The 19120-nt window shown below is 47.6% G+C and overlaps 1 protein-coding gene across 7 annotated transcripts in view; it reads left to right on the plus strand.

The window, feature by feature from the left end:
* The window catches only part of ETS1 (ETS proto-oncogene 1, transcription factor), a 128814-nt gene that overhangs the window by 105719 nt on the left and 3975 nt on the right, over positions 1-19120 (plus strand). For 5 of the 7 annotated variants that reach the window (XM_036106022.2, XM_036106023.2, XM_036106024.2 and 2 more), the window contains 2 exons: positions 541-801; positions 18250-18368. In XM_036106022.2, the coding sequence (XP_035961915.2) occupies positions 541-801; positions 18250-18368 (380 nt within the window). The remainder of the gene's footprint in view (positions 1-540; positions 802-18249; positions 18369-19120) is intronic. The other 2 variants (XM_078058778.1, XM_036106028.2) reach the window with 1 other exon arrangement.

Raw genomic sequence — 19120 nt, forward strand, 5'->3', positions numbered from 1 at the left:
AATAACACAAGTTCCAAGGTCAAGGAAGTTCAATCTGCTCTTAGTCTAATGGAATATTTTTTCTTATGACCAAAATATTTTGCCAAATTGGGCCTTTTGAAATCATCTCATTGGCCTGAGTGGGAATAGGGAGTTGAGCCTGACACTGCTGCGATTTCTTCATCTCTTCATTGAGTCTAATACGTCAGCCAGAAATTCCGTAATCTCAAGTTTGATTCTCCACTTTTGGATTTCCGGCTCTAGGAATCTTGAGGCCCCAAACACTCCTGTCTCCCTCTGACAGTATGAGCCAGCATGCAAGGAATCTCTGTCCTAGGCCTGTAACACAAGACAACACAGTGGCAGTGGGCCCTCGGATTGCAGCCCTGTGTGGTGCCCTTCCCCAGAGTAAAGCCCTGAGCTTCCATTTCCACTGGCCTCTCCCTTCTTCCATCCCTCCTGCAGGTCTGATTAGCAATCCGTCCTCACAAAGAGGGTTTTTACAGTTGTCTTTTCCCAATCCCTCCTCCCCTGCCCTCTTCCTACCTCCTTCACCTCTAGGTAAGCTCGGGGGCCAGGACTCTTTTGAGAGCGTGGAGAGCTACGATAGTTGTGACCGCCTCACCCAGTCCTGGAGCAGCCAGTCATCTTTCAACAGCCTGCAGCGCGTCCCCTCCTATGACAGCTTCGACTCAGAGGACTATCCAGCCGCCCTGCCCAACCACAAGCCCAAGGGCACCTTCAAGGACTATGTGCGTGACCGTGCTGACCTCAACAAGGACAAGCCTGTCATTCCTGCTGCTGCCCTGGCTGGCTACACAGGTAGGCGCCCTGCCCCTACCTCAGCAGCCTCTCTGCGCTTGTCGCCATGGGTGGGCTCTGTAGAAGGCACCATATGCATATTCCTAGAGACTGAAGTCAGCCTCTTTCTTTTTTGGAGGAGTGGGGAGAAGAAGATTCTAGGAGGTCTGGTCAGTCTCTCACACCACTCTGTTTGTGACTGGCCATCAATTTTTGGAAGTAAACAGTATCATTCTATCCCAGGGGATCATTTCCAAGAGTGGTAGGAACACCTTCTCTCTCAAGGGCATCACTGAATGGCTTACACTAGATTCTTCTGTAGTAGAATTCTCATTAGGCTAGCTGTTCAAATGGGAAAAGGTCCTTAGTCACATTGTACTCTGTCCAGATCCTGGCCTCTGTAGGAAACCTGTTTTGTTTTGTTTTTTTCTAACTTAGCTGTATTACTGATTTTCTTCTAGGAGTGAAAGTTCTAGCAGTGGTGAATGAAGAAAAAGCATAGGGAAAGGAAGATGTATGTTGAGAGCTTAGGCTTTGACTGAGAATCTGCTAATAAAACAATTCATTGTCTGAATGAGCTGTTAGCATGGGTGCGGCTTAAACTTGGAGACATGTGACGAGTGTATCTGAGAAATGTCCGAGGAGCATTCATGGGTTGACTTTCTGATGCTTTCTGTAGGATTATAGTGTTCTCTAAGAATTAGGAATTGTGTCGTGAGTGGAGCTTATTTTAAGCTTTGATTACTCGGCTGTGGTGTAGGCCACTACTCTCTTCTAATTGACCCCACCCTGGACAGGTTGACACGTGGGTACCCTTTGTGTGGATGGAGGCAACCAGTCCTACCTGTGTTTCCAGGGAGGTACCTGTCTGATCTTAAGAGTGTGCTTGGTCCTTATTCTTGTGTCAGGGAAGTCTCAAGATTTTACTAGGAAAGCCAGCTGAGCTTTGAGAACAGCTCAAAAGCTTGGAGAAATTACTCCTTCAGAGATCAGGAGTGTGCCTTTTATGCTGCATCCCACATAGCTCCTAGGGCAGTGCATTGCATGAAGAGGTGCTCAGGAATTACGTCTGTGTTTTGAGGTAGCAACAAGGTCTCTCTAGAGAGTCAGGACCCAGAAAGGCACGTAAAGGTCCCCTACCCTGTTCTTTCTACTGGAACCTCCCATAGTCTTTGCTTAAACGTCACTAGTGTGTGGGAACGTGCTGATTTTCAGGGGAATCCTCCCCCATCTCTGGACAGCAAACTGTTAGAGAAGTCTCCCCTTTCCATCAAGGACATCTGGAATAAGGAAAGGCAAGTTCAGTCTCTTTCAAGATGTGCAAGAGTCCGTCCTGGCTCCTGTAGCTTTAGCTCCTAGGTATTTTAAGCCCTGGACTCCAGTTGGATACTGATGAAGGAGGGGAGAAGTGCAGCTGAATCAGGGGGAGAAAGGAAAGGCCAAGGAGCCTCCAGCATGACTCTGTGGGCTTTGCAGGCGGTGGCGTCTCTAACTGCTTGCGCTTGGGTCTGTTCTCGTGGTGCTCTGCCATTTGCCGCGGGTAAAGACCAGCTCGTCTGCAGTTTCCACCAAGTCCTCAAATTGCTTTGTCCTTATTGGAAGTATTTCTGTATTCTCTCTGGTATCATGTTCCCTATAACCACCGGCATCCACAATCATTGTTCTTCCCCCGTGGCATCATTCTCTCTTAGCTAGGTACGTCATAATGAAAAGTTTGCTACTTAGGGTGGTTTTGTGGATAATGAGACTGAGTAAACTGACTTTAAGTTCTAAAGTCTGGGTTATGGCCAAAGAAAGCCTATGGTTGAGGTCAGCCTTCATGGGATAAGATCCTGGTAAGGATCCCTGGCTACACTGCAGAAGATCTAGAAGTTTCTGGGAAGGGTAAAAGCCTGGTCTCCACCTCAGATAGAAACCCCTCTGAAAGTGTGACATGTATTAGTTACTGCATTTTCTATGTGGGAGAAGTCTACAGAGCTAACAGTCTATGAGAGTGACTTTAAAGCATTTTGACTTAGATGATCTTAGTCCTTGAAAGAATTATCTGAGAGTTGGGGAATCTTTCCAAGTGTCCCAGTTTCAGGGCAAGACAGACAGGGATGAATCAGAAATTCTAAGAACTAGGGACGAATATGAAATACAAATTAGAGACATGAACTGCCATCAAGATAGCCAACACCAGTGTGCTACCCAAGAGTCTTCTCTGGCAATCCAGACTCAGAGCCAAACAGATAAGAGCCCCAGAAAGTTCTTTCAGCACAAATATAGGTATGTCCTAGAGGTCCGAGTTACAGTGGATGTCACCCCTTATCTGGATGGGTTGTTTTTAAAAGGTGCTTTCATTTTCTCCCTCCTCTCCCCCCCTCCCTCCCTCCCTCTGTCTCTCTCTTTCTCTCTCTGTCTCTCTTTCTCTCTCTCTAAGGGAATAAAACATTCAGTGAGTGGAAAAAAAGGACAGGTGACTCAGTTAAAGGCCTCAAAGACTAAAGTAGTCCCTTATATTAAAAAGCACGTTTTAAGCATCTCACCATCCAGTGTTGCTCTCTGACCCTGGGGATGTAACTTTTCACACCGTCTCAGATGGTGGTAAGAACAATAGCCCAGAAAACAGAAGTCCCCTGGGCCACCCCCCCCACCCCCCCAGCTCTAGCACACTGTGTGATTTAGGCAAATTTACCTTGTACCTTTTTCTACTTTTAGTGAAGTGGAAGTGTTCATCCTTATCTTGGTGGTGGGAGATCTGTGAAAATGTAATTTAACTAAATCAATTAATTAAACAAATGAGTGCTAGACATTGTACTAGACATGGGGTGCGGGGAGCTCAGTTATAACCCATCCATTGTTTCAGCAAATGTTTCTGAGCACATGTTGAGTGCAGATAAGGGCCAGTTACCCTTGGGGGTTCATTATCTTGTCGAATTCAAGATATCATAATTGTCCTTAGACTTGGACTGGATTTTCTTCATGCTGTGGTCTGAATGAAGGTCAGGATTTGTGAGGCACGTGGGGGGCAGCCCAAATTTTGGTGACGTTTTCCCTGGGCTCGGTGCCTGTTGAACATCTGTCCGCACTGCAAACTAATTCTACGTGGTGGTTCCTTTGCCCTTGCACGTTCATTGTGGTCCCTTATCATTCCAGGTACATCCTAGGGAGTGGGGATAGGGATGGAACATCCTATGCAGCCCTCTCCACCAGCCCGAGAGCATGCGGTGCCTGGGATTCCTAGAGATGGGGCTCTGACCTTACACAGACATGTTAAGATGAGCTGAAGTTTGGAAAAGTGCTTTGGAAAGTGGAAAGCATTGTATGAATGTTGGCAAACTTTTTGTATTTCTTGTAAAAATTAGACCTATTTTCTATCTCAAGTTCTGCCTCCTTTTTGTTCATTCCCTTAAAATCCGAATACTCCAGAGTATGTGTGGCCACATGGTAGGAGCAGTGGTACCTTTATATCACCATTATTTGGCCTGAACTACAGTGTGTATGCCTGGATCCTTCAAGCCGGGAAGAGAGTCATTTCCTTGCCATTACACACGGGGGGCCTTTGTCTATATCACCTTCAAAGGAATACATTTCACTTCTTCATATGATGTCTTAGTTACTGCACTGTACGTGTGGAAATCAGTTAGAAACTGAATTTTCACATTCTCTTGCACAGTTACATTCTTCCTCCGAAGATAAGAAAATTGCATCAACCTTCACTGGGCTCCCATGGCAACTTGTTAAATTAGGTCAAGATGTGGGGGCAGATAACATGGCTTGAAAGCCTGCCTGTGAGCTGAGTTAAGAATACATCAAATGCAATGCTGGCTTCCGCCAAAATGTACCTTCTTACCTTACTGTGAACTGCTTACGGTTATCAAACTGATACAATCAGAAAGCTCCATTTTCTCGTGTTTGAAGATACATTATGAACCCCATCTAATTACAAAACAATCCAAGAGAAGTGGCCCAGTGTTTTCTATCTATTTAATAGACCTAAGCAGTATGCTTTCCAGATCCCTGAAAAATGTAGGGATCTCTGATTTTTTTTTTTCAACTGCAGTAGCTATAGAAGAATATACTGATTTGTCAACTGGTATTCTCTCCTCTTCCAGCCCCATTTTATGGATGATAAAACTGATGCACAAAAAGTGACTTATTCAAGACCAGATAATTGCCATGTGCACAGAAGTAGCTCATGAATTGAATCTTAAGTGCCAGATGTCTCACTCGACTATGAAATCTTTCTCCATGTTAAGGAATGAGGATACTCATTGCTTATCTCAGTTGCTTTCATACAGTAGATTAGGGGCCTTGTGTCCCGCTTGTTACCAATTAGCACTGTGTGTATATGGGTTAGCGGTGTGTAGGACATAGTGCTAGCCTTTGGCTTCAGTCTGGAGTTATTGGCCTATAAGTCACCTTCGTCGAACTTCATTCCAGATTGCCAGACAGATAAGGCATTGCCACAGATAAGGCATCTGTTCCTAGCACTTCTGCACCTGTTCCTGAGCCGGCCTGGTAGTAATTCTATTGCCTGGGTATGTCCCCACCCACGGTTGCAAAATTGTGAATGAGGTGGCTAGGGTCTTTTTTTCATCCTGAAGCCTGAAAAAAGCTAAACCCAAAGCCACTCATTAACTGTCACAAAATCCTTCTAGTGCTGTGCAGATTTGTGAAAATGCAGTTCCTCATTTTCCTTCTGGCTAAATTTGGGACTATCTGGAATTCAACTTTCAAATATTTTTGTGCGAAACATCACACACAGTCTTGTAGAAAAAGAAGCCCCGTGCATTCCCCGTAGGTTCTCTCAAATTGCTTCTGGCCTGAAAGAAATCTTCTTGCCGTGTCATAAGTGGGTCTAGAACCAGTCTCAAGTCACACAGTAAGAAAGTCCCTAGGCCAAGCCCAGAACCTTGGAGTTCTGGCTTGTAGTGAAGTTTTAGCGTTCAGTAACCCAGAGCGACTGCTAAAACATGTTTTTGAAAATAAATAACTTCATTGCAAAGGAAGTGTTTCAAAGCCCTTCAATTCAGAATGAAACCTGAGATTTGGCAGTGCGTTACCTGAAATCACAGTTTTCTGAAGGAAAACTGGATTGCAAAATAATCTCAAGGTACTCAGGTACAAATAACTGAGGAAGCTTTTGGTACGAGCCTCAGTTACTGATAAGGAAAGGGTCTGAGAGGGGTCACCAAAGCAGTTCATAGTGCAGCGTGGATTTGTGCAGAAGAGTTCTGAAATTCTAAACCCAGGTGGGTATGTTATTAGGAATAGCATAGAGCTGTCTAATTTGGGGGCAGGGGAGGGATGATGACCCAACCCAAGCTCTGGAATATAATGTCTGTGTACTATCAGTATAAGACAGTGTGAATTGAAGAAGAGACAACTTGTTTCTTTTTTTTTTTAAGATTTTATTTATTTATTTGACAGAGAGAGCAAGAGAGCACAAGCCGGCGGAGGGGTAGAAGGAGAGAGAGAAGCAGGCTCCGTGCCAAGCAGAGAGCCTGAGGCAGGGCTCCATCCCAGCACCCCGGGATCATGACCTGAGCCGAAGGCAGACGCTTAACCGACTGAGCCACCCAGGCGCCCCAAGAGACAGCTTGTTGACAGGAATATAGAACTCTGTTGGGGCAGGAGCTGTCTTTTCCAGGGGCCCTGAGGTTCTTGGGGCAGGCAAAGCTGGAGATGGCCGGGGGCTGCCACAGTATCGCTGTAGGGTATCCTTGGGCAGAGCCTGGATGGAATGGAGGAAGAGAGCTTAGAAATGAGAAAGGCAGCAACAGAGAACGTCTCCCCTTTCTGGCTCAGAGGCCCTGTGATTAGCAGGTTGCAGAAAGCCAGGCAGACCCCTTTGGCCTAAATGGGACCTTGCTGCCAGCCAGCATCTTAGAAGCGGGGCGGGATTCCCATTCTCTGTGCTGTGTTTGGCGGTGGGTCCTGGGGGGTGCATGGAATGGTTGGGGGGCATCTCCCTGGAGTAATGGGTTAATGTGATGCTCAGTTATGAGACGGATGGGAAAATACTTTGGAGCATGGGAGAGGGAAACCCCTTGGGAAATTTGAACTGGATGAGAGGAGAAGTCCCTTTCCGTGGCCCAGAGAGCACTTTCACTGCTCTGCCTCTTGATTGGCCACAAGTAGAAAAAGATCACAAGGTGGCAGGATTCGGCCTCCCTGCGAATTTTTTTTTTTTTTTTCTAAATGTCTTTTAAAAAATGTGGAAAGGGAGGTTCTCCTTTTCCGCCAGGTGTTTATGAAGACCCCAGCTAACTGAACCACCTCCTTGTCTTGATTCAGTTACAGCAATACCTTGCAAGCCATCTCTGCCCATTTCTACTTCACAAAATGTGCCTCAGTCCCCGATGCTGTTTCCAGTGATCCGAGGCTGGGTTTGGGATGGCAGGAAACTCGCCGGTGACCCCTCTCTTCTGGGGACAGCCCCCTGCCTGTTCCAGAGGTGTCCCGAAGCCTCACATTTTGTGGGTCACTGTTTCTTTAACACAATCTAACTACATATGATGGAATTGGGTGGTGACTGTTCTGGAATTCAGCTCTGTCTCCAGTTGGAGGCTCCACCTTTTTTGTCTTTGAAGTAAAATGTTTCCACTGAGCAAAATTCAGCCCGGGTGCTGCTGAGACCTCCATACCTTGTTGCCCTTAACCAACAGGCCCTGGAAACTCCCAGCAGCTTCTGTCGGGAAAGGTCCTGCCAGACATATTCCTGCTGGTGCCCCTTGGCATCTTTCTCTTTTCCTTGGATGGTCTTCACTGCTCTGGAGCTTGAACAGTGCACTCACTCGTTCCTCGGCAGAGACTCTGTTCAAGGCAATCTGTTCTCTCCCTATCTTCCCGATGGCAGCCTTCATGTGCAGCCTGCTGCTTGGAGGGTCTGCCTTCTCTTTTCAGTCCCGGTAAAACACCCGAGAGGGAGGCCTTGTCAGGCTGTGTAAGCCCTGGGTAGTTTCCTGTAGGCGTGAAGAGCCGGACTCGGGAGCCAGGCAGCTGAGTGTGGCCCGGCTTTGCCGCGGACCACGTGTGACCTCAGCCAGGCTAGCATCACTGTGCCTCAGGATTCTCATCTGCAAGATGCTAATGATAGTAGTTACTATCTCAGAGGGTTGTTGTGAGAATTGAGGGGATAGTTTGTGGAAAGCACCCAGAACCCTTGCTGGGCACGTAGCGCGTACTACTGTTCCATATTATCCTCCAGCCTCCGTCTTTCCGACATAATTCTCTTTTTTTAAAGATTTTATTTATTTATTTATTTATTTGAGAGAGAGAGCGTGCACAGGGAGGAGGGAGGGGCAGAGGCAGAGGGACAAGCAGACTCCCCACTGAGCAGGGAGCGCGACGCCGGGCTCGATCTCAGGACCCCGGGATCATGACCTGAGCCGAAGGCAGATGTTTAACCGACTGGGCCACCCAGGCGCCCCTCCACTATAATTCTATATTTATATTCCTTGAGGTCAGGGGACAGTGTATTTTATTTAGAGAATTCCAGTAATCGGTGGCAGTGACGTAGGGCCCAGAAGATATTTCATATTCGATCAGGTCATGTGTATTCAGCTATTCAGCTCAACCCACATGTGTATTAAGCTCCTGCTGAGCCCTAGCCTCTTTCATGTACATTACCTTTCTTTTTTTATAACTATCACTGACAACCCCAGGAGGTAGCTTCAGTTACTCTTATTGTACAAATGAGGGAATCACGGTTCAGACAGGGAAAGAGGTCTAGCCCGAAGTCACACAGAGAACCACAAGGAAGATGCCCTTCGAGGTTTTTCACAATATCAGACAATTAGTGGGAACACAGTCACTTGTTAGTGTGTTGTTTGGGGTCTGCTAAGACGTACATGGCAAGACATGGTTAGACTCGCAAGACATGTATTGGGGTGTGAGGGAGATCTGTAAAGGACAAAGGGGGGACGGCCAGGGAAGGTGGGGGAGCCTTTCGACCATGCTGCAGGTCTGTCACCTGGAAAAGGAGAGAGGGAAGGAGGATCTGGATAGAGAAGAGCTTCCATCTGCAGCTCGGTTCTAAGAAAGGTTTGGCCAGGCTCCTGGGGAACCCTCAGGTCGGTGCTGCCCACTGGAGGCGCTCGAGTCCCCTCCTCCTGCAGTGGGAGGTCTCCGTTGCCCCTTGTCATGGCTGCCGCCGCTCGGGTGACCGCCACACCGCACCTGACTGATGAATGTGCATTGTCCGATAGGCCAGCATGGTTGTTCTGTCTGGCTAGGTGCACAGCAGGGCTCACGACCCCGGTCCCGATGCTCTCCCTCGGTGGCCCGCCGTAGGCTTCGGCGCTCCGTGCATGTTGCTAACTGTAACAGAGCAAATGGCATTGTCTTCTGTGTGACTCACCTCTCCCTGAGAATCACAAGAGTGAAAGTTCTCCTGAAGTGAGTGAATGTGAAAGTTTGAACTTTGACGGGAGGCCAGGAAGCTCTTCGCTGGAGAGGTGCCCACAGGGTGCAGCGCTGAGGAGGTGTTTGACATTCAGAGCCGAGGTGGGTGCAGTTTCTTGTGCAGGCCCCTCAAGCCTAGGTTCTCGGTCCTTTCTTCTTTAAAAGCGAGGCGTAGGTAGGACACTCTCAGCTCTTCACACGACGGTGAAACAAAACGTGTTTCTTCGGCTGCCTCCTCGCTGTCATTCACGTTCTATTTGTCATCCGACCCAATCTGGCTACCACGCCTTACATTTGGAGGGGGTGCTGCTCAGAAATTATTTTCTGGATGAAGGTTTGAAAACTTCAGTGTCCCAATGACCACTTGAGATGTAGCTCACCTCCCCAAGACTTCTAACAGACTTCGCTAGTCATTTCTCTCATCCTTGATATGCAGGGGCAGCTATACTGTTAGGGTAAAATAAATTCCAGAGATTGCACTCAGCCCACGAACTACGGGCTGCAGACGCCTCAAGTTCATCTTTCAGTCCGAATCAGCGAACGTACCTTTCTTTCTTCCTGTTCCCTCGATACATCATGGGGAGGCATTGTCTTTTGACATTTGCATTGGTTCGAAGAAGCATTTCTTTGTTTTCTAACAAAATTCTTACCCCGTACCCTCAAATCCAAACCTAACCCATTTCTGGTGACTTCTGAAAACAGTCAGTTACCTAGAAGACATCAGAAGGAAAAGCTCTATAAGAACCCACTTCCTGACTTGAGCTTCCCTAGCTCTCTATCCGAGTCTGAGTGGTAGGTTGAGCATGGTTAGACAAAGTCCTTGGGTTTGGAGGGAAGAGGTGGCTGCATTTGAATATAGGCTGCCCCTTTAAGAGAAGACCAGCCTCCTTTCTCCTTCCACCCCCACACAGGTGTACTTGAACACGTGCAGGTGCGAGGAGCCCAGGCAAAAACAAGGGTCTTTCCTCCACACGCTAGAGTGTGTAACTGTTTTGTTCTCGGGGCCAAGACAGACGGGCTGGCGAGCCTCACTTACGTCTGTTCCAGGTGGGGCAGCCCGGCCAACCCGGGGCCTGCCACCTGAGCTTGTGGCCCGGTCTGTCTTGGACATTGATTAGCCGGACAGGACTTTTCCGCTTTATCTTCAGTTCACACTGTGGGATCTGCCTCTAGGCCCAAACTCTAGGCCCGACATTTGCGGGCAATGCTGCTGAATTCCTGGGTCAGCCCTACATAATAATTAGGTGGAGTGTGCTTTGTGAGGAGCATAAATGATTAGGGAGGAAAGCACATTGGGGGAAAGAGGATCTAAGTCTGTCTGTGGCGAAGATTTCCCCAAACCGTAAATGCCTGTGATACTTTCACTTGCAAAGCAGTTTGCATCTGTTCTTTTTTGTGCGCACCTACTTTGAATCAGAGCAAGAACTGCACAGAGTTATCCCGAACTTTAACAGATCCGCACTGGTTGTTCTCATGTATGGTATTTTTTAAAAGGTCACATTTATATACTTTAGCCTTTCTTGTAGACTGCAACTTTATCCTTTTCCAAAGTTGCCATGTAAAAGGCCAATTTAATTCTTGGAAGAATAATTGAGTTTTATCTAGTGCTTTTGCTGTGTTTAGTTTTTAAAAATTTCGTCCTTTTTGCTTGTCTTTCTTTGAAAAGTCTGCTTTTAAAAGTACATTTTCTGTTGCCTCATTATTCTGTTCAATCCCACTGTCGTATTTTAGATTATTCCCAAAATATTCGACGCTGCGGTCGCCTCTGTGTATATGTGTGTGTGTATATATATTTAAATTTATATTTATATATTTTTTAATAACAGGGACTCAGTTGACATCTCTATAAAGTAGGGAGGAGCAGGGATAACTATTTCCATTTTAGGGATGGGAAAACTAAAGCCCAGAGAGGTTAAATTTGTCACGTAAGATTGTGCAGTGAATCAGGGAGGAGGTGGGCGCAAAGTGCTGGACGCTTGACCTCCCCACTTGGGGCGTTCCTTGGGCATATATATTTTTAAAATTTCTTAGGGTACTGTCTGCTCTCATCTCTCAGTTTTCCACTGCCTGACACGTTTGTTTGTTTTAAATTTTTTTGGAAATTCTCTCTCCTTTCTTTTGGTCTAATGTGCCAGGGACACGGACTTGACATCAAAGGCTGGATTTACATGATTTGAGAGCTGTTTCCTGACTTGCTTCCATTGTTATCTACTGGCTCTTTCAGCAGTAAATAAATGCAAGTTCATGAAGTTATTGTCCATTACGTTCATGGAGTGTGTTTTTCAAGCACCTGTCAGATAGTGTTCTTTGTGGTTGTATGTTGAATTATTAGAACCTATATCCCCACCTGCTGCCCTTGAGTTATTAGCCATTGATATAGGAACTTACTGATAGAACATGTGATTCATTGAACCGAGACATTGTTGGTTATGGAATGTACCATATTTAGATCATGTTGGAGATGAGAGGAGATTGGGTTGAGGGGGGGCAAAGGATGGGCATCACTCAGGAGAAGTGGGAGAAGGTACCTACAGACATAACCTCACGCCAAAATATCAAGCAGTCTCTGCCCTTCCTTCTCTTTTAACAATCTTCCCAGTGCTTCAGTGGCCAAACCATCCAAGAGTTATTCATCCTCAGGCAGAAGATGTCTGTAGCTTCAGGTTGGGTTTGGTCCAGAGGGCAAGAAACGGTCAGGAGCAGGAGGGCAAGACATTGTCAGGATGTTTGCTGTTTGTCATTCAACTTCATTTCATAAGGACTTAGTGGACATAGGTTTGGCCATCTTTTGGTTTAGAAGGGGGTTGACAGGAAGGGTGTGATGCTTAGTAGACTCTGGGGTCACCCCCTGTACCAGCCGCAGTGGGCACCTTTACAGTGGCAGGAGAAGGAAGATAGATTTGTGAACAGATGGGTCATTTCAGGATTCGCGTGTTCTGTTTTTGCCATCATCGTTTGGCTGTGGGTAGAGACACCTGGGGGGAAGGGAGGGGCCAGTCAAGGCCCGTTCCTCTGGTTTAGGACCACCTGCCAGATGTGTGCTCTTAAGGCAGAGTCTGCCCTGTTGCAAGGGTGACCAACCATGAGAGTTTCATAGGTTAAAATAAATGTGGTGTCTTGCCCGCACTGAGGTATTTAATTTGACTTTTAGAGTCAAGCTGAAGAGATTAACTTCTCAAAGAAGCAAATGAATCCCCAAAGGACAGGCCGTGTGGGCGTTTCTATTTTGGGGAACATGTTGATCCAACAGCCTGGGAGTCACTCATGTTGATTAGTCCCAGATAGGGTTTAATAGAGAGAAGCAGCTGGGGTAGCCTTTCCGATCCTGACACCTTCCTGCAGGGGACCAGTGTGTCAACAGCATGAGCCAGAAAATGTTTATTGAGCACTTGTCCGAAACCCCACACCTGCCGAGAAAAGAAGGGTCACTAAGATGCAGTCCGTGCGCACAGGGAACACACAGCTCCTTCAACAACAAGGCGCTTTTTGATTGTTGGTATTTGTTGGTGAGGCACCATCTTGCTTTGCATTTCACCAGTGGAGAAAACACTGTCTCTGCCCTGAGAGCGTATATCCTCGTGACGAGAGAGAGATGGGCACAGAGCAGACAGACCATCAGGCTTGGTCTCGGTATAAGCAAACCCATAATAGAAGGCTACTGGAGAGCATGACTGCTGCGTGCTGACCTCTGTCTGCATGGAAATCAGCTCTGCTCTGTTAGCCTCATGCTGGGGCACAGATGATGGGGTGAGGACTTGCAGCTGAAAGGAAAAGGAAAAACTGCAGTCCAGCCCTGCTCCCTGTTCACCAGCAGTGAGTCCGTGGCCATGGACTAGAAAATGAGAAGATCCTGACAGATTGCCAAGTGGAAAGGATGATTCCCAGGAGAATCTTACTAAGATTTTGTCCTCGCCCATTGCTGTATATTGAACTTGTTCACTTAGACTCCAGAGTAAGGGAACACTACCAGCCACAGCAGCAAAACTACAGGGGATTTCTCAGACCCAGCTCTCATCCAGATAGATTGGTGGGCCTTCCAGGTCCTAGACAAGGAGAAGGGGCTTGAAACATCACCCGGATGAGTAGGAATTTACTTGAAGCTTTGTCTTTAAAAAAAAAAAAATGAGACTGACACCTTGGATCTCAAGTGCCTTGAGGGTCCCCACCTGATACTTCTGCTTCTAAGGCTCTGTCGTGTTCTTCAAATCAGGACTGTCAGTGTTGTACTAAGAACCCTCCTCTTACCCAGAAGCTGAGAAGAACAAAGCAGTCAGAGGAAATCCCCCCGCTGTAGCCAGCGAGGGAGTTGGAGGGAGCAGTCAGCAGGGGTGTGCAGACCCAGCCCGAGTGTGTGTGTGTGGGGGGCGTGGGGGGGTGCCCTCCCTCCTTCACTTCTTGGGAGAGAGACTCCCTTCTAACAGGGACCCCTCTGTTGTTGTGGCTGAGAGTTTCTACTTGAGAAACATAGTTTCCCAGTGATGCCACCGGATTCCTGATGTGTGACACCCCGGGGCAGCATGGTGAAGGACGCCGTTGACTGCCTTGGGGCCCCCAGACAGGGACACCATTGTGAGTCACATCGAGTGTGTGAACTCCCCCTTCCCATGACTGGCACTATTCTTAGTACCATTCTCTGCTCCCTGGGACAAAGGTCCCTGGGAGCACCGTCCAGTTGGGTGGGTGGATGGGGCTGGGCCCAGGGTGAGAGGAGGTACAGGGAGAATGAGGAAGAGGCTTTACAATTTGAGGATATGTTGGAGCGAGGGTGAGGGATGGAGGAGTCCTGCGGCCCTGGGGATTTGGGCAGAGCTACACTAAGCAATCCAGAATGTCCTCTGGGAGAGTCTGTAACCAGGAGTGCTAACCACATTTCCGGGTTTCAACAAGTCTGGGATGTAAGAAGTTCCCATGGGCCTAGATGTGGATGTGACTGGTGGGGTCACCAGTGTGCATTACAATCCTGAGCTACCTCCCAGCTGGGTGCTTCCATCAGGGGGCCCTGATATCCCTTCCCAGACCTGCAGTGAGCCTGACCCCGGTTGTGGAAGCAAGCTCCTGTGTAGGACTGTCCGTGAGTCCAGGCAGGGAATGGACCTACCCTGGACCCAGAACGCTTACCCAGACCAGGCGTTTCCAGCTGGGAGAATAATTCACGTCCTTTCTATTTACGGCTCCCTACCACCAAAAGGGCGGTTTGGGGGTCAGCCAAAAGGAGGAATCTTTGGGCGGGGGGATCCCATGGATTCCTTTCATTTGGTACCACATACGTGCTTTCTGAAGGGTGAACAGCCACTTGAGGAATCCCATGGCAGGAGCGCTGTGTGTGCCTTTCAGCACTGGGTGGGCTTACAGGATCTTTCTTCCAGAATGGGGGGGAAAGGAGACTCGAGCTGACATCACCCTATTTTGACTTTCTTGTTGTAAAGCTTACCAGAGGCCTTTCTCCCCATTCAAGTTCCTACGCTTTTGTTAGGCATCTGAGTTTCCTATTTATCCTCCCTCTTGCCTTTGGTGTAAATAGTAAATGGTAAAAAGAACTTTGAGAGGACCTCACCCACGACCTGGGCTCCTAGTTCCCAAATTTCACAGTGTTATGTTCCTTATGAACAGAGGAAAATTCACAATGAGACAAAAAAACCAAACCCCCAGACAAGGATTTACCATGCTCACCGCCCCCCCCCCCCCCCCCCCCCCCCCACCGCAGCCCTGCGGTAGAGGCTGCTGGGAATCACATGCATGCAGAGCTGGGGCTGGAGCAGGCAGATGGAGCTTGCACCTCTGACATTCCAGTTCGGGAAATGGCACGGGGCGGGAGAAACAGCAGGAATAATTCTGTCTGACATGGCTGCCTCTTTGAGCTGGTTCCAGCGACAGGACTTAAACTCCCCTTTTGCACTTTCTGGCTGCCCCATCCCAAGGGCAAGGGACTGGGATGTGTTCCTGGGCCTCTCTCTTTGGGACTTGGAACGTGCTTGCTGCTCCCTGCCAATGACTAGGACTTGCCTGGGTAGAAGGATCCTGATATGTCCTTCCTTCCCCTTCCTTCAGTTTGGTGGGACTAGCCCTCCAGTTCCCAAAGGGATGTGAAGATGAATAGTGGGAATGAGGTTTGCAGGTAAATAGTGGGAGGGAGAAACAGTGAAGTAACATTAGCCTAACAGCTACCTGGTGGGGACTGACTCATGGGGCTGGACGTGTCACCTGTGGAGGTGAACACCAAGGTCCCCAGTGGCCGGATGGTCAGGAGAACCACTGGCCAGCCCAGCCCAGTGTCCTGTGTCTGCTGTGAGAGGTAAGGGAGAGATGGGTTGTTGTTTTTTTTTTAAAAGCTTCATCCTTTTATCCCATGGCCCACCTCAACCAGGCAGGCTGCTCAGATGCCCGCCTCTGGGTTGGTCCTGTCTAAGGACAAAACGGTGCCAAGATGAAGGATTTGGGGGTGAGATCGCCTGGGTTCCATTCACGGCCATTTTACTTCTGAATGGCCTTAGACGAGGCCAATGGACAAGCGACACAGGACCTCAGTGTTCTCTGTTGTAAAAGTGGTAAAAGCAAATATGATAATCCTAGTATCTACTCCCTGGAGTAGGAATAAATGTACGGAATAAATGGGATGAACGTAAAGCATCACATCATGCACAGCATCCAGCGCATAGTGAGTACACCACAAGTCCTCGCTCTTGTTCCCATTTTTCTTCATCCGGGGTCTTACAGCGACTCCTCTCTCTGTGTTACATCTTCCATCTGTGGGCTTGGCCCGGGAGACAGCTGCAGACTCCAGGGCTCATTCACGTAGTTTCCAAGTAGTTGACCTTTCCTTGTTACGTCTCTTCCAAAGAGTATGAAGACAACGATGTCCTATTGGGTGTATAGTCACTTTGTGCCGCTTCCAGAAGGCTTCCTCTTTGCAAGGTGTTTTCAGCTGCTGTTTCTGAATTTCTTGGCTACCAGAAATTCCATAGCCTTTCTTAATAGAGACACGTGGACTGACGCCTGCCCATCCAGAATGGCTTCTCCACAGATTCCTCCCATAATGTCACGATTTGTCCCGTGAACCCAGGCAGGCAGTAGCTACTGGTAACTTTAACTCAACTCCCAGGAAACCTGCAGATGTGTCGGAGTGGTATGTGAAGTGGTGATTTCAAGGGGGGCGGCGGGGGCGACAGAGGAGGGTAAGGCTTTCCTGGGGTAGCATTCTGGGCTGTTTCTTTGAATGCTCAGTTATTTTGTAGAGTCCACTGAATCATCTTATTCTAGTATACATGTAAGGCGTTTCTTACAAGTTGGTTTTAGAGAGCTCAAGGCGCATTCCTAGAAGGATGAGGTAGAGCTATTCCATCTTCCACATTGGGCTTGGCTTATGCTGGAAAGGACGCTGGGATTTGCTGGGGGATGCTTCCTTTGGCTGCCCAGTGAATACCCATGTCCACGCTGTTGTCCTGGTGCCTGGAGTCTGAAGGCCTATGAGCTAGACCCAGCACCATCACGTTCTCACCACCCCCTGGAGCAAAGTCACATCGCTTTTCTGAGCATTTTTCTCTTTCTTTCTTAATAGGATGGCAACAGTAAGACCAGTTGTGCCTTGCCTATAGAGAGGGCCGGGGAGTGGATTTTAGGAGTAAGCAAAATGATGCATGCGAACATACCTTGTAGACGTATAAGGTATAACAAGAGATGACCCCTCTAGATCATAAGGAACATTTCTTTTTTTTAGATTAAAAAAGCTTGTTTCCTATTGAATCTCACTTTACTTTGGATCAGACAGATCTGAAACTCAGGTTAAGGGTTAGAGCCTTAGAAACTCAAGTTTTCGTGGATGAGTTAGAGTGTTCCTGACTTCCTTCGTCTTCCCTCCTCTGTCCAGATGGCTTCTAAGATGATGCTGTCAGTGTGGACCAATAGCAAGCACCACCGACTGTTGAACCCATACTTGTTTCTCTGGCTATACCCGTGAACGAGATAGCAATCACTGGCAACATTGTCATAACTGAGTAGAAAGTTATGTTAAAAGGAAATCTATTAGGGCACCTGGGTGGCTCAGCCGTTAAGCGTCTGCCTTTGGCTCAAGTCATGATCCCAGCATCGTGGGATCGAGCCCCGCATCAGGCTCCCTGCTCAGCGGGAAGCCTGCTTCTCCCTCTCCCACTCCCCCTGCTTGTGTTCCTGCTCTCGCTGTGTCTCTTTCTGTCAAATCAATAAATAAAATCTTTTTAAAAAAAAGGAAATCTATTAGCATAAATCCTTTAGCATAAGATAAATGGACTATTAGAGTATGTCTGGCTTTCCAGAACTAAGATCTTTGGCAGTGTTGATGGCTAAGACAAGAAAAGTGTGTGTGTGCGTGTGTAAGTTAGAATATACGGACCCATGAAGAATTTCTGAGACAGTCCTCACCTGACCTCTGAGGATTTCGTGGGTGGCAGGTTAATCCCTTATAGAGTGATGATGTTCTCCTTTCTTAGTTTGGGTGCCTGTGGTAAGCGGCCTGGGGGGACGGGATGGTGGTAGAGAGTATTATGACCTTATGACCGAAAGAATGTCTCACTTCTGTGTCCTTGTTAGATGACCCCAGGATAGCGATCCTTGTCACTTACAAATCAGGTGCCAAAGGCTCTCTGATATCGAGAAGCGCTTATGAGCTTTGACTTCAGATAGGAAGTGGCAAAGATATTCCTTAGTTAATCTTTCTTACTAATAACGGCAAAAATAATGACGTAGTTCTTGAAGGCACAAAAGATTTTAACTGCCTTAGAATGTCTCAGAGAATAGATCCAGTAATTTTCTTTCTAGAGTTTTCATTGCAGTGAAAATGCACTGACCTTCAAGTCAATCAAAATAATATTGATAAGATAATGGTATATTGTAAGTGCTTTTTTGAGGAAGGGGTAGGAAGTTTTTCACCTTTCAGTCCTTTTGAACTCATAGCACCTCCTCCAACATTTGTGCTATGTGCCGCCTTCATCCTCCCAGGGCTGGATGGACTGGAGAGCAGGCAGGAGGAGGGCTGTGTATAATGGGATTCATTGCTGGCGGTGCTGAGCAGCTGGTGTAATGATTCACAATGGCTTGTGTTTCCAGGCAGTGGACCAATCCAGCTGTGGCAGTTTCTTCTGGAATTACTCACTGATAAGTCCTGTCAGTCTTTTATCAGCTGGACAGGAGATGGCTGGGAGTTCAAGCTTTCTGACCCAGATGAGGTAAGAAGGGAGTGACTTGCGAGCGTTGTGTGGAAGGGGGATGAGAGTGAACTCTGGAAAGTGGTTATGTGGGCCGGGATGACATTTCCTAGGATTCCAGCCCCACCTCTGCCCCTTGGTACTTGTATGATCTCGAGCCAGTTATGTAGCCTGTCTGAGGCTGAGTTGCATCCTTTGGACAATAGAGGAAATATCTACACTGCCCATTTGTTTTCCAAGATTCACGGATACGATACACAAGAAATGCCTGGCACATGGTGGGCCCTTCGTAAATATGGGTTGCCTTTTCTGGAAGGGGTCGGACAATTCAAGAGGTCCTGGAAGATCAGTACAATCTGTTCACCAACGTCTTGTTTTATTCAACAAATGCATGTTGAGCGGTTGCTCTGCCATGCCCAACTCTGAGCACGACAGAATTGAAAACATTGAACAAGAGAGACAACATCTCTGGTCTGGCAGACGCGACAAGATAGCGCACCCCAGTACAGAAAAAAATGCTTCCCTTTGATGAAATGCAGGCATGATCGGCCCCACTCCCTCACGCTAAATTTCATGCTTGCAAAGCGAGGATAGGCTACCAACAACATAAGGAAAGAGGAGAGTCTATACTGTTGCATTTCCCTCATACTTTAATACTTTCCAGTACTTTAACTCTATTACACAGAAACACAGGGTCAATGTATTTTCGTTAATTTAAAGAATCTTGCCCATCTCTTGAAAATGGGAATTCAGAACAGGTGGGTGAGAAAAAG

The sequence above is a fragment of the Halichoerus grypus genome, chromosome 11 (assembly GCF_964656455.1).
Source record: "Halichoerus grypus chromosome 11, mHalGry1.hap1.1, whole genome shotgun sequence".
Taxonomy (NCBI): domain Eukaryota; kingdom Metazoa; phylum Chordata; class Mammalia; order Carnivora; family Phocidae; genus Halichoerus; species Halichoerus grypus.